Here is a 15,450-nt window from a genome sequence, read left to right as displayed (position 1 = left end):
TAATTAATGTCCCTGTGTCTATTTAAAGCATTTGTGCTCACGCCCTTCCATTTGTGTCTCCTAATGTCCAAACATTAGGAGGACTGAGAAAAAAACAGATGATACAACGCCTCCAAAGAGCTGTTTATCATCTGTTCAGTCATATTTGCATGTGCCATAAATATTACTGTAAGAGTGTCAAACAACGAAGCACTGACACAGAACATTTTGGAGTCAGTTTAACACGTGTTATATGAAGGAATTTATGTTTTATTTTCCTAATTAACATATAAACCCCATGCTTAAACATCTAAGAGGAAATATTCACATGTAAATAGAATACAGTTGTATCGTTTTAATGTTTCGTTATAGATAAAGAAAATAAACATTAAGCACAGTAAAAAAGGGGCAATGTTAAAGCAACTCCTGCTTTCATTCTTTGTTAATGAGACAAATGAAGTAAGGACGTTCAATTTCATTGACAGATTGTGAAAAATGGGAAATCTTTTTTGTTTTTTTGTGAAGGCATTGGGGCCTCATGTGGGCTATGTAAAGTCTGGGATAGCTTCCTGGTCTCCGGAGTAGCCCATTAATATTAAGATCCTACCAAAGTGTTATACAGTATTAAAGCACTTGATGAGCTCATTAGGCAAGACAAAGTAAATGTAGGCTAAATGAATCTCAGTTTGACTGACAGCTGAACCTGCTCCCTCTGTCGCTGAGGGCATTTTGCTCAGTGACATCCCTCAGCAACAGACAACTGATGCCTTCATGTGCACATCATAACCTCCTCCTCTTCCCTTCATTCAAGCACCTTTGGTCAGAAGTAATAATCATCTCTACCGGGCAAACCTGGCATGGAGAGTGGAGAAAAGACTACATTTTCTGCACACATTCATTTTGATGAATAACAGTTAAGTGAAAGTACAATGCAGTTTTTCTAAAATAAAATATAAAAAAATCACAATATAGAAGATGGTCTGATGTCGAACCCGTTTGCAGACAAAAAAATGCATATGAACATTCAAAAATACAAAACAAGCAAAGCCAAGATTGCTTTCATCTTCTCGTGGCCAGCTGATCTAATTGTTATTGTTCAGTTTATGGACAAGTTACATTTTTGAAAAATTGCTTCACCTCACAAAAGAAATTCAATAAGACTGTTTATTTCTTTTTCGCATAAACTCTGATCATCAAACTGATTTATTTTCATTTCAGTAATTAGAGCATTTAATAGAGTTGAAAAATGTATTGGGCTGTATTTTGTATTCTTTTGTTTTATGTTGAAACGAGAAAGCAATATTTATTCAAAATTCCGTTTGCTTTGTATTTCTTTTCACTTTTTGTAAAGTCTAGTTGTCATAAACAACATGTAGGCTATGTTACCATTTTTTTATTGAATATCACACTATGGTTACATCACCTTAGGTCAAGTGAAATCAATTCGTTCATTGTGTTGAAACTATGCTTTAGCCAACAACGATTAAACAACATCTGTAGAATCAGTAAGCTGCACGCAAGAATACACTTAGCCTAGATTCTTATAATAATAATTCTTTAACAATAATTTGTACACACAGCTCCGCCCATTCACGTCAGATTTATTTTCTTTATTAAAAAAAAAATCCCATTTCACCTATTTCCTCAACCTTTTTCGTGTCGTTTGGTCAACTCGTATATTTCCGACAGTAGTCGAAGGCAAGTAAAGTGTCGCTGCACTTCCTATGGCCATATTTGGGTGAGCATCGGTGGAGCGTGAGCGCAGGAAGCGTTTCGAAGGACTGGAATGAGCGTGTCTCTCGTCCATCGTAAGAAAAATATCCCAACGCTTTTTCACCGAAGTTGACTGCGCCTCGTTCACAGAAGAAAACAACGTCCGTTCTCCTGCTGCAGTGCTCAGAGCTTTGATTCACACGAACTCTGACACGCAGACGCAAAAACATTTCACACTGGAAAAACTGTCTGGAGACACAGGTGAGCTGGATCTTTATCATTTTACAGCATGAAGATTGCCTCTTTGGTTTAGGGTGATTAAAGAAAAAACATGCATCAGCTTTACTGAGCCATAATGTCATTGTTAGGGAGGTTGGTTCATTGGCACCTGTTGATTTGCATTCCTTGTTAGTTGAAAATAAATAGAATTCAGCCTTTTTGACGGAGTATAAAGTTCTGTTCATACCCAGATAATATCAGTGCAGGAATACATATTGATTGTCATATATAATGATTGTGAGCTCAGATCTTTTTCAGTTTTTGGGAGAAGAAAAATTAAATGCTACACTTTGCATGCCATATTGGCAAAAGTTCCCCTTCTGTCCACAATTAAGAACCAGATTTAGCCAGACACGCATTCTGGAAGTTGATTTCAGTAAAATGTTATGTTAACATAGCGTTGGCTTCACCGAAACCTGACAGGTGGAGAAGGTTTTTATTGTTATCATTTTTGTGTGTTCATTAAAATGTTTTTTTTCCTGTATGTAATATATAACTCTGCACATTTCAAAAGATAGAAACGCCCCACTCCCATCAAGAATAAACACACACACACACACACACACACACACACACACACACACACACAGAGATAGGTGTAACAGAGCAGCATCAGATACAGATAACGTGTTATTTTAGCCTAAATGCACTTTTTGAAACATTCCGCAGGCTTGTGTTGTGTTGTGAGATTGTTTTGTGGTTCGAATCCTATCATCTACTGGCTGAACCCCTGTGAGCTGATTCTGAAAGCATCAGATCTCGGAGAACAAAGCGACATGAAGCAGGGTTCAGTCAACAATGTTCTAAAGGTGTAATGAGACACACAAGGATATACCCATGTTCTAACAACTGCTCCATTCTTTTAGATGACGTGTAGTAAGATAAGCGAGTCAGGACGGACAAGGATTGTCTCAAGGTCTGTTAACACAGATAGGAAAACAGTGTTGCAATTTAGAATGCAAATAAAACAGATGAGAACGACTTTCTTCGGACTTTTACAGAATGGAATGTGGAATGTAACATCATTCACAAGATGTGCTTTACTCTAGTCTCCAGAAAATAAAATAACAATTGACTTGAAAATAAAGCAAGCTGACAGAATATGGTTGCTTAGCTTCATACTGGGTATAAATCAATGTTGCGCTTTGGAGACACTCATGGAGTGAGCTTTCTCTCTCTCTCTCTCTCTCTCTCTCTCTCTCTCTCACACACACAAACGTCTCTCAGCTAGAATTATCTTTTTCCCCAGTGACAGCAACAGCAATTTTAAACCTACAATTTACTTTTGCTTTGAATATTCCCTCTGCATCAGATTACACAGGTAATACAATTACATTACATTTCATTGTTCATCAACTGCGTGAAACTGTAGTCTCATAGAAAAGGAGCTGTGGTTGGCCTGTGCAGAACGAAATCAATGTCAATGTCGGGATACGTGTGGCTTCTCCTCTCTTCTTGGTGCAGGTCATAACTCCACTTTAGATGAATGAATCCTTTCCTCCTAATACACAGTCAACCAGTGGTCAAAACTGTCGATTAAAATGCTTTCCCAATGATTCCCCTATGCGAACCATTTAAAGAGACATCAGAGAAAAGTTCATGGTAATGCTGCAGAAATATAGTAGGCTAGTCAATTTTTGTGTTCAGAAGTACGGCGTTAATGGAAGCGTGCGAAGTGAGTTGTATGACACTTGTGTTGCAGCACAGCGTCTTGTAGATGCAGATTGATGTTTTTACGTAAACTACGGAAGTGGCATTATTTCTGCTGCATAAAGACTCAATGGCTGCTATTTTTGACAGAGGTGTTAATTACTGGAGTGAGTGTTTTTCGGGGTGACAAAGGATGTATTATATGTGGTACAATAAGCAAGGATTTGTGCTATTGTTTAGGTTTTATATTTTGTGTGTGGCTGTCAGTGATTTCTGGCTGTGGTGCTGATGCCCTTTACAATAGTTCACAACCATCAATTCCTTGGATTTTCTCTTCGCAATCAATTTCCAAGCCAGAGTGCCTGTCATGTTGTGCCTTGACAACCTAGATGCTGGGATCTGTTGGGAATAGCAGCATCCAGCCTGTGTATTTCTTTGGGCCTGCTGGACTATAGATTGGGTTATTTACAGGTGTATACAGTATAGATCACAGTAATTTTCACACTTGTCTACTTCTATTCAACTGACCAGCTTGTTAAAGGTTTGACAAAAAACTGTCAGCTGGATCCATGTAGCCCATGTCCCCAAGGGCCCTTAACATTGATGGCCAATGATGAGGGTCTTGCTTCTGACATTACGGTTAGGATAGTCATGCTTTTTTTAACATCGGTGCTACAGGATAATCTACTTTCAATTGGGATTTGAATGTGCATCCCCTCAGGCTGATGTCGTTAAATTAAATTCAAAATGTGCTCTGCTTCTTTCATTTAATTACACAAACTGTCAATGTCATCGTAAAAGAAGACGGTTAATATTTCCTTTTCATTTAGGCGGCTTTAGAGGAATGTAATGAATTAAATAAATGCTCCTAATTACGTTGATTATAAGACAGACATGTAAATCATAATCCCCTCTTTCTCTCTCTCTGTCTGTCTGTCTGTTTCCCCCTCATTTGAAACACTCAATAACACTAAAGGATGACATTTTCACGCTCAGACAGACACTTGAAGAATTGTTCAACAACAAAAGACTATGAGTCACATTAAAATATTATCCATGATTCTGTTTGGTTAAACAGTGTACAATCCTCTCTATCACAGTGGTGTTAGGAGACGAAGATTGGCACTATGTAGATGTAATAGCGTTAATTTTTTACCGCATTAAGGTGAACACACCAAGGGGCTTATTTTCAGACTTTATAGTATTCCATTTACCTGTATTTACCAGCTCCCTTTCCTCTGCTGTTACCATAGAGACACTCCATCCCTATCAGCAAGGCGCCTTTGGCTGCCGGGCTCATTGGCTCTCACAGGAGAGAGCAAATGTCTCCCTGGTATAGAGTTCAGCACCGATGTAGCGAGAAAGGCATTTCCTTGGCTTTGATAATGTTTCCTTGGCAGCCGGCACGCCACCGGCGATGGCACGTCGAACCATTTTGTCACTATGGGTTGACGGCTGAGACAGAGTGTTATCCAGTTGGGAGAGATCCACTCCCATAATTGAAATGAGTTCACCTGGGAGACAGCTGCTCTGCGGTGCCTGTTAGCTGTCAACAGTTGGTGCTTACCAGCCTGCATGTAGTGGATATGTGTGTTTTCTAAATTGGTGCGTTTAAAACATTTTACCTGTTTACCACAGCAAGAAAACATGCCTCGGGTATTTCAGCTGCACGGCCTTTTAAACATGTCATGAAGAGATCATAGCACTGATTAATAGAAGTCAACTAGTAAGTAACAGTGAGCACTTTCTCATTTTACAAAGCCTCTGACGGTCAGAAAATGTAAAAAAAAATGAGTCTATATTATGGACAACTAATAATCACCAAAATTTGGTAACCTTTTGTGATTCCTTGACATTTAGCAGTAGTGCATTGTTGTTTGTGTGTTTTTAATTATCAGAATGGAATTGTTCTGTTACCACTTCAATACTTACTCTACTTATTGGATTTTATTTTATTGAAGTGGTAACAAAACCTTTCCACAAGGACCTGTATGGTGAATCTGACAAAATACAGCACTGCCGATAAAGAAACAGTTTTTTTATATATATATTATGCGCCATGCATTAACCAATATAATTTTTCTTTTATGAGAGGTAAAAACAGTCACTGTGGTTGTTACTCCTGTTGCCAAATATACATTTCTAAACATAGCCATTACACCTTCTTATTTATGACATATCTCCAGCACAGCTACAATGGACAGTGATAGCAGAAAGTATCAAAAACTCTGAGATTCAGTCAGTGACATTCAAAAAACACACAGGAATATATCCATCGTGCATGAAGCAGCTACAGCCGCTTAAATACAATCAATACCTCAAGATATGTTGGCAAGTTGAACGTCTATACATCAACCACCTTTGATTGGGCAAAAAAGTAGGTTTACACCTTATTCATCGCACAGTTTATAAAAATATTTGAAATGACTATGTAAAGTAGAACAAGAAGAAATTCCAACAGTTTCTCACTTGGAAATTACACATTGATGATGTCTAACAGAGGAGAAGCACAGACACTTCAGTCTAATGGAGTGTAATGTGAATGCTCCAAGTGGATAACAGGTGTCAGCCTCCTGGATCGATAGCATATTGTCCTTTGGCTCAGCCTATGGTGCAACTCGTATCACAAATTTCTGGCTTACTCCGAGCTGGAAAGCTGACTGCACGCTGCTCTCTGTGCAATTGTCCAAGAGCACCGAATGACAGCAGTTGTACATTTGTTTTATTTTCTAGATCCATTTGGTGTAAGGCTGCAATTCAAAAGAGGCAACCTTCAACAGTTGAAACCCAAAAAAAATGGGCAGCATCATCTCAAAATCTCCTTTCACAGGCACACTAAGCTTATGTCCTCTATTTGTTAATTACAGAGACTATTGTGTGTTTTTTGTTGGTAGGAAAATCAGAACAAGTACCCAATAACTGTAGGTAATTGGTTCTTTTTCACACAGATGTACAGACATCAGCTGTCAACTTTTGAAAAGAGTGTCTGACTGTCTGTGTCCTGTGAAACCATTTTTCCATCAATCAAAGTGTCCTTGACTTTCCTTTCATTTGATATTCTTCTTACTACGCTGCAGTTCTTTATTTTTGTAAGATTATTTTTTGGGCTTTTCTAGCCTTTATTTTTGACAGGACAGATGAATGAATAAAATTGGGGGGGGGGGAATTGACATGCAGCAAAGGGCCACAGGTCGGGCAAAGGGCCCCTGTCTTGAGGAGTAAACCTCTTGCAATGGGTGCATGCTCTACCAACTGAGCTAAATGGGCACCCTCTTTGCTGCTGTTCATCAACAAGCTGACTGTAGGAAGCTCAAAAGACTCCAGGTAGAGCCAGCGTCACCAAAGCTCCATCACCGTTAACATGCAACAGTAAATTGGTCAAGCAGGGACAAAAGTGATTGGATGCTGTCAAGGAGACTCGCTGATTTGACAATAAGCTTCATTCTCTAGCTTAGTTGCCAGGCAGATGTGTGAGCATCCCTGAGTGTTTTGCTGTAGGAACTCTTGACATTCATGCAATTAATGATCGTGCAATCAGATAACCTTTAGGCTTTTTGACTTGACGGGAAATTGATTAAACGTTTCTTGCACTGTAAACAGTGTTGTTGTAATGTAAATGTTAAGTTTTACTTTAAGAATATGGAAGCTCATGCATATATTCTGAATGTGAGGTTTTAGTGATCCACTTCAACATTGAACTGGGTATTTATAGGCGCCCAACCTTCTCTTGAGATTGAAAGGTTTAACTCCTTATTGAGGGTAGATATACTGAAAGTTTGGTTTCTAACTTTTGACAAAAAAGTCAGAAAAGGCATACACTTAATAACATTAATGTCAATTCTGGGGTTGAGTTAATCACGTAGAATACATTATTTACAGACAGTATATATTTTGTAATTCCTGTGCCTTCCGACTCAGCTTTGGTCATTGCTAAGAGGATAATTCAAGCTAATATAAAAGCAATTTGCTGTTGCTTTTGCAAATAAACTGTAATGTCTGCTTTACTTACATTTTATTTGTCTTGACTTTTTTATTTAGGGAAACTGCACACGTGCACAGTTTCATTAAATATCTCTTAACAGCCCAATTTATTTTAATCTTTGACTTTTCTACTGCGGGGGTCACTGACTGTGCACAATATTGTTATGAAGTCATATAATGCAGTTATACTTTAAAGACGCCATGATGCCAAGCCATGAGAGTTCCCTTTATAGCAAATGGCCCTGAGAAAGACCCACTCTTTCTCAGCCAATTGCTTAGCAACACAGTGCCAATCTCACTGAGGTCTTTAGATAGGATCAATTTTTTCTAAATTCATATTTTGCAGTCACAACAACCCAAGTATACCTTTTTTCTATAAATGCTTGGATAACACTATTTTCTCTAATGTTCCTTATCAAAGTGAAAGGCTGCCATTTGTAATTTTTAAAAAAAGGATACAAATAACTGAATTTATATTGTATTTGTTTTTTAAATAGAACGCTTGTGGTCCCATATTATCCTCCATTGCTTTTTTTTAATAATTATGGTTCATGCTATTAGAAATCAATTATTTGTTATTCAACATTCATTAAGTCAAGATTTAGGCCCTGGTGGATTAGCTCTTTTCAACGTATTTGTTAAAAAGTCACGCATGTTTTTGATATAGTTTGTCCACAAAATACGATTGGTCATAGGGCACGACAAATTTACTTTTGTGAAATTATAGTATATGCATTAAGTTAGATGAGAATATTGTATATACTTGGACTGTATAGTGATACATATGAAGCTACAGCCAGCAGCAGCCTAACTTAGCTTAGCATTAATACTGGAAACAGCTAGCTCTGCTTTCGTAAGAAAATCCACCTACTGGTTCAGGACATATAATACTCACTAATTAAGTAATGTGATTACTAAAAACAACCAGTTCAGTAATTGGACACTCAACTGGTTGTTTTCTGTCTTTATGCTAAGCTAAGCTTAAATGCTAGCAACCCTTAATAGAGGTGTCCTGTTGTAAAAAGTTAAGTATATGACTTACTTAGTACACACAATCAACATTTAGCTGGCACTTATTGCAAAGCTACCATGTTTTACCAAGAGGATTAAAGTGTAAATTACACAATAATTTATATAATTAACACGTTATTATAGATTAAAATACTTTTGCTGTACAGGAATTATTACTGAATGTGCTTTATTATAGGACTACTTCTCTGTAAAGCCCCCATAACAGTATACATCTTACAAGCTCCAATTTGGTTGACCCTCAGTACAAATCTTAATATTCTCTGTTTTCACATCGTCTGGCTGTGACTGAGCTGTTTTTGCTAAATATTCTAGGTCTAGTTATTAGATCCTCTTAGGTTTTGCCAAGCAGATGCTACAGGTCTATGATTAAGACATTCAAGGGACTCATTTCTAAATATTGCTTTTACTTAGCTCTATTTCCTTGCCGTTTTAATTTGAGTGAAACGACAGCTTTTATGACATTGCTGTGATGGGGTTCCTGTGGCTCTCACCTCTGCGAGGCTTCTTGATTTGCATATCTTGCACAAAGTGGGATCCAAAAAATAAAGGTTGATTGACTCTGAACTGACCAGACCAAAAGGTGGAAGATAAATTGTACGCCCGTGGCATTAGTTTGGCTCAGACAGAAATAGAACACACCTTCTGCTGAGGAAGAGTGTAATTATGTCAAAAGAGCAAAAGGGGGGTGATTATGCAGCTGATTAGACTAAAAGAATCCCCTGGGCCAACTGTATTTCCGGAAACGACCGGTTTGATAAATACGATCCCACAGCTGAAGTTTAATGTATTTTGACTCACTTTTGCATTACACAAATGCTGCCAATAATGGGTTTCACCAGAGTGACAGCATCTTGATGTTTTCCCTTTGTGTATGTTCTGGCAGTGAAAGAACATGACGACACTGCTGGACCTGAAGAGTACTATGCTGAGGCAGGTGCAGAGGAGCCAGTCGCTGAGGAGCCGAAGGGAACCGCCACCCACCGCCAGCAGCCCCCTTACACACTGCCCTGAGCCCTTACCTCGCAGGTGAGTCCCTGGTGTGCAAACACACACAGTATTGCAAGCACTGTAGTTGGATCCCGGTGATTGTTTTTTGTGGATATGGCTATGGTAGAATTTTGGTGGTGGTTTTGTTTAACATGTTACTAATAATTTTACTGGGATTTAAGAATTCATTTTCATAAACGATCTTACTTGTCATTCAGAGTTTACATAATGAAAATGTAGAGATGTAATGAAATCCTTCCAGGCACGCTGAGTGGCAGAAGCTCTGCCTGAACTTATGATATTAAAAGTAAAGTTGTGATGCACTTTCTGCTTTTCCTTGCATTGCTGTCAGACACAATTCAAGCGTCCACTTGAGTTTAAGCAGCAGGAGCCAGACTGCTTGTGAATATATTACTGTGTACAGCTAAAGTTATTATTTACTTGATTGTTGCCGCTTAGGACAAAGCTCCCATAATAAGAGTCTAAATTGCATTCAGTGTAGCTCAAGATGATGACAGCCTTTCAAAGACGGCGGCATACAAGAAATAATTCATGTCTGTCATTCATTTGTTTTCGGCTGGCTGTCCAGCTGAAGCCACAGGTCAATATTTCTTGTCAACAGAATGTTTTAATGCGTTTGACATTTATTCCAGAGTTGTACCTCGCTGTGAGCAGGAAACGCACAAGCTGTCTCTCCCCCAAGGACACATCAACCACACTATTACATGCACAGTCAGGCTCTGGGGGCATCACAAATGCTACTGTTTTCTTGTGCATCAGTTTAAACCACATGGTTCTAATGTCCATTAGTCTCCTTCAACTTATGAGTGCACCATAGTACGGCACATCTCTTCTTTTGCTTGAGCCATAAAGACGTCACTGTGTGTGTGTGTGTGTGTGTGTGTGTGTGAGAGTGTGTGTTTGCATGCGTGTGCGAGTGTGATACATGAAAGTAATGGGTAAATGGGTTTATTCATATTTTATGTTTGCCCCTTCCCAAATGTAAGGATTTATTGCTGTTCCCTGTCCTAAGTTCTAGTAAATTAAATATTGTTTGGGTTTTGCACTGTTGGTTGGGAAAAAGAAGCAATACTTTAGGCATTGTAAAATTGCAATGGCTAGTTATTTGAAAGAAGTAACTATTAATCAATTAAGTAACACTAGACAAATGTACTGCTCACTGTTTGACCACAGCCCATGATTTATGTGTTTTTATCATTTATTATGTGTTTTTATGTAAATACTGTATGCATGTACTATATGTGTGTCTGTATTTATGTATGTACTTTATATGTGGATATGTAATCTGTATATTTGTACGTATGTATTATTTTTTGTCCTATTCTTTTTTGTTGTTGTCTGTAGGCTCTTTAGGTTTCTCTTGTAATGTATCGATTAATGTCATGCATTACCATTAGCTTGACAGCGCTGAGATCTTGGGGGAGAATAAACAGGATTAGTGGATTTGATCTTGTCCGATCTCTGTCAAGGTTTAGTCGTTTTTTTCTTGTAAAGTTTTCTGCCTCGTAGCAACAAATAAAGTGGCACAATTAATATCATTCATCTGGTTTTTTTCAGTCTTGTTTTGAAGCTTCATCTGAAGCCAATAGTAACATGAGGTTTCTATAGCAACCTAAACACAGGCTGCTGCTGTGTGAACTTAATACTTGTACTGACGACGATGTCTATTTTTAACATGGAAGATAACCTCAGATGCTTTGTTGCATTTCTTGGAGCAATTTTGAATTTGAAGGACTGATTGACCATTTTTCGTGAGTGTTTGTTACTTAATGCATATTCTTGATCCTGTCCCAGAATGTTTTATTGATTTCAGAATTTATTATTATATTGTTATAATATATGCAATTTAATGTGAAATATGCTCCAATAGGACCTTATTTGTGTTCTTTATTAAAGACTGATTCAACCTGTCAGTATCTCACCTTTTTTCTCATTTTCCATGCCAGCTCCTTGGTGCTACATCCTTCCCACGGAGTCTCAGCTGTGCACATAACCTTGTCATTAGAGGCAGGCTGTGGATCATTGTTAGAAAACCTGCCGAATCGTCACTAATTAAGTGATTAACTTGCTTAAAGGAGAATTATGGCGAATTTTTATGTTAATCTTGATCACTATAGATATGCAAGTACTTTCGATTGGGGAAAACAACCTGACCTGAATCGGTGAAGGCAACACTGAGTAGCTGCAGCATGTATACAAGCTTCCACTGAGCTAAATGGCAGTTATTGGGGCAAGTTTTAGAGTGCCTTTGTGCCTCTTAACAGACACAAAATGCAATAAGTCGGTACAACCTAAACAGGGCCCTTAGGTGATAAATTGCGTTTTGAACTCAGACATTGTTTTAATCCACCTACCTTGTCTCAATTTTGCCAGTGTGTAGCTTGGCCGGTTAGCTGTTAGTGGTTAGCTGCTAGCTGCCGTCAGTGATGTAAGTTCAGCCAGGCTTTTGTGAAAATCATAACGCAGCTGTTCCGTGTGTATTTGTAGATCATCCATTCAGTAGTAGGCTTGGCAGTGTTAATCTGTGTGGTAGCTCCCTAATCCCGAGCACCCAATGGTCTGGTGGGTGTCCTCCATTTTGCGGCGACAAATTGTAGTTTATTTCCGCCTCAAAAATAGGTAATTGAGCACTGTAGCAGCTATGACCATATTGGTAGCTATGTAACTACATGGAAACGGGATAAATGGTGTCTGTGGCTTGCACAGTGATAACGTCACTGAAGGCTAGCTTTTTCCTCGCACTGTCTCCTGGGATTTCAGTTGTAGCAGGAAAAGGTAGCTAAACAGTAGTGTGCAGACCGTAGCTTGTGTGTGAAGAGCTAGCCTACAGAGACGTTATCACTGTTCTCCGGCAAGGTCCACAGTTGTTGACCCAGTAGTACAGCCGGCTGTCGAAGCTGAGCTCTCATACCAGAGACCCGCATGTTGGAGGTGAACTTTTTAATTCAGAGAAAATTATGTGTTTGCTTCTATGAGAGCCAGTTATTAAGCCTGTGGAAATGCACAATACAATGTCAGAGATCACCAGGCGTTCTATAGCACACAGGGATTTATATTTAAATTGTATATTTTAGATTATTATTGTTTGCGTAATTGACTGTTCTTTTCCATCTGTCAACAGCGCTGGACTTCATATTTTACACTTGCCTCACTCTGTTTTGGATTGTCAGCTCATTCATATTAACGATACATATTATAAATTTAAACGAAAACGCTGGTGTTATTCTGTTTTTCTTGTCAATTAATCTCATTAAAACACCAAGACCAATATGTGTTATTGCGACTCAATATTTGCCTGATCTCCCTAGCTTTTGTGTGGCAATCAGCCCCAAGCCCTAAAATTGCTGCGTGCTGTAGTTTTAGCAATCACTAATCAAAGAGGAGTAAACTGTGTATTTGTTGGGGACTATTTTTAGCCAAGGATTAATAGGCCTTTGGTGCTCCTGTGCCTTTTGTTCTACCAAAGTGTGATTTTCCCACTAAATATCTCAGATTCAGACTCAGATATCATTTAAACAATTGTTAGAGGCTTGAAGCAGTAAAACCTGTTTCACAAAAAACACAGATTACAAAAAAGTTCAAGAAATGATTGTTCTGCTTTGTGTTTTTCCCTCTCCAATTAATCCTCTTTCGTCACCTTGGATTCATCTAGTGACCCATTGCCTATAAGCAAGAATTTAAGGCAAACAAATGTTGTATGTGTGATTCACTTTAAATAAACTATAGTGCATGTGTTCATTGTCTTGAAGGGATATTCAACAGTGTGGCTCATTTATGTGTTTTAATAGTTTTTGGATAACAATGGGAGCTCAATGGCACAGAAGAATACAAAATATGAGGCAATACATATTGGCAGGATCAGTTCATTGTTGGTTTTGGTATTTTCAAATTATACAATACTATTATTTTTATGATATAACCTAATACTGTCAGATATACTGTATCCAGGAGTCATTTTCCTTTAGCTCAGCAATACTTATAGCAAAATGATTCTGTTAAGTACTATATTGTTGAGGGGTGGGAATAACCAGAGGCCTTACGACAAGATATGATCACAATACTTATTGCACAATTCCATATTATTGCCTTAATTGACTTTGTCAACATCTGTTTTATCTAAAAATATACATTTCTCTGTTTGTTTGTCTCAAACTAATTGTAATGCTGCAAAGTGAGATTTTCTGCTAGACAAACGATCAATACTTGGCATCTGTGTATCGATACAGTATTGCCAAGGAAAGTATTGTGATACAAGGCTGTATCAATTTCCCCCACCTCACCTATAATATTGTCTGATAAATAAAACAGGAGGAACATTATATCAGAAGTAAGGCATTCTTGTAGTCAGGGATCATGTAAGAGCTTGGAGTTGCCCTTTGCCTGTTTATAAATGTGTTGTGTTCCAGCACGTTGAGGAAGTGAAAACTGTTAGTCACCATTGTGAAGAACCCAAGAAGTAATCATTTCCAACTAAGCTTCGGTTCTGTTTGCAGTAGTTTGAAGTAGTTTGAAGTAGTTTCTTTCACAAGTGTGTGTGAATAAAGAAATTCTGCAATCATACCTCCACATTAGGTTCTTTTCACATTTGTTGCTTGAACAAATGTGTAATTAGAGTAAAACAAACAGGAGGGGATCCTTGTCATGAAGATCCTATGTAATGATAGGAGCCGCAGGCTAACATTACGCACCGACAACCGTGATCAATCACATTATAATTGCTTATTTGATTATAACGCATACAGACGTCACATTACCTTTCATGCTGCGGACAACATTAATGTCTGCACTATTAATTACTACATACACTGCCATATTCAATTGAAGTTTGAAGTGAGGGGTTGCTGTCACTTTCACACTCACAATTAGTCATGTTTAAACACTCACAAACAGAAGTTCAGTGTTCATGTTTTTATTCAAGTTTTCCTTCTGGTTTACTCTCCAATCATGAAAACATAATTGAATAAATTCTGAAAATAAATGATATAAAATGGCAGTAAAAATGACCTGTTTCTTAGCAACATCAAGTTTGTGTGTGTGTGCGCGTGTGTGTGTGTGTGTGTGTGTGTGTGTGCATTTGCATGCATGCACGTGCACATGTATGCATGACAGATAAAGGTTAAAAGAGAACGGCATCATATTTTTTTAGATGCATCAAATCAGGATTGACTGGATTTGCATCATTTGAGAATTATTTCTGCTCTTATCGTTTCAAACCTCAAAACAAAAGCTACCAGACTGTGTGGACAAATCCTCAATCTGACTGATAAAAAATAGGACAGATTTCTGGATAAGAGGATGCCCTGGACGATTGACAACTGATGTGGAGGGAATTGTGTTGCTCATAACACAAGTATTACAATCAAATGAAGCTTATTTACACTATATTTGCAAATAAAACTGATAAAAACTAAGCTGCGCTTCTCTTGTAAGCGGAACAGGCTTTGTTTGTGGAGTTATTCACAGATATGACAGAGACTTGCCTTGTGGCTTCAAGCTTTCAAACACTGACTGAGGGGTTTGAGATCAGAATAGCACCTCATATTTGGATCAGCATGGTGTACCAATGAGGCAAAAATATAAAGGCATGCCTTTGTTGCAAAATAGTTTCAATGCTAACAAATTAGAACATTAAACTCCATCCTTTAACAGAATACATCCAGATTTCAAGTTTTACTGCATTTGACACCAGTGAAAACCTGACCGACTCTGTCAGCATGACTGCCATTAGTTCTCATCAATACCTCAGAGATTTGCCATCCGCTCCCCCACCATGGCAAGAGCCAGTGGGTGCTGGGATGGGCTGCCACA

At 38.2% G+C, this 15,450-nt stretch overlaps 1 protein-coding gene across 1 annotated transcript in view; it reads left to right on the top strand.

The window, feature by feature from the left end:
- The first annotated feature begins 1,634 nt into the window (after positions 1–1,634).
- The window catches only part of baiap3 (BAI1 associated protein 3), a 32,323-nt gene continuing 18,507 nt past the window's right edge, over positions 1,635–15,450 (top strand). Inside the window, exons 1-2 of the mRNA XM_034894939.1 lie at positions 1,635–1,953; positions 9,518–9,660. Of these exons, the coding sequence (XP_034750830.1) occupies positions 9,527–9,660 (134 nt within the window). The 5' untranslated portion in view covers positions 1,635–1,953; positions 9,518–9,526. The remainder of the gene's footprint in view (positions 1,954–9,517; positions 9,661–15,450) is intronic.

Source organism: Etheostoma cragini, chromosome 15 (assembly GCF_013103735.1).
Source record: "Etheostoma cragini isolate CJK2018 chromosome 15, CSU_Ecrag_1.0, whole genome shotgun sequence".
NCBI classification, from domain to species: domain Eukaryota; kingdom Metazoa; phylum Chordata; class Actinopteri; order Perciformes; family Percidae; genus Etheostoma; species Etheostoma cragini.
Note: the sequence above shows the minus strand (reverse complement) of the source record. Positions and strands in the feature narration are given on the sequence as shown.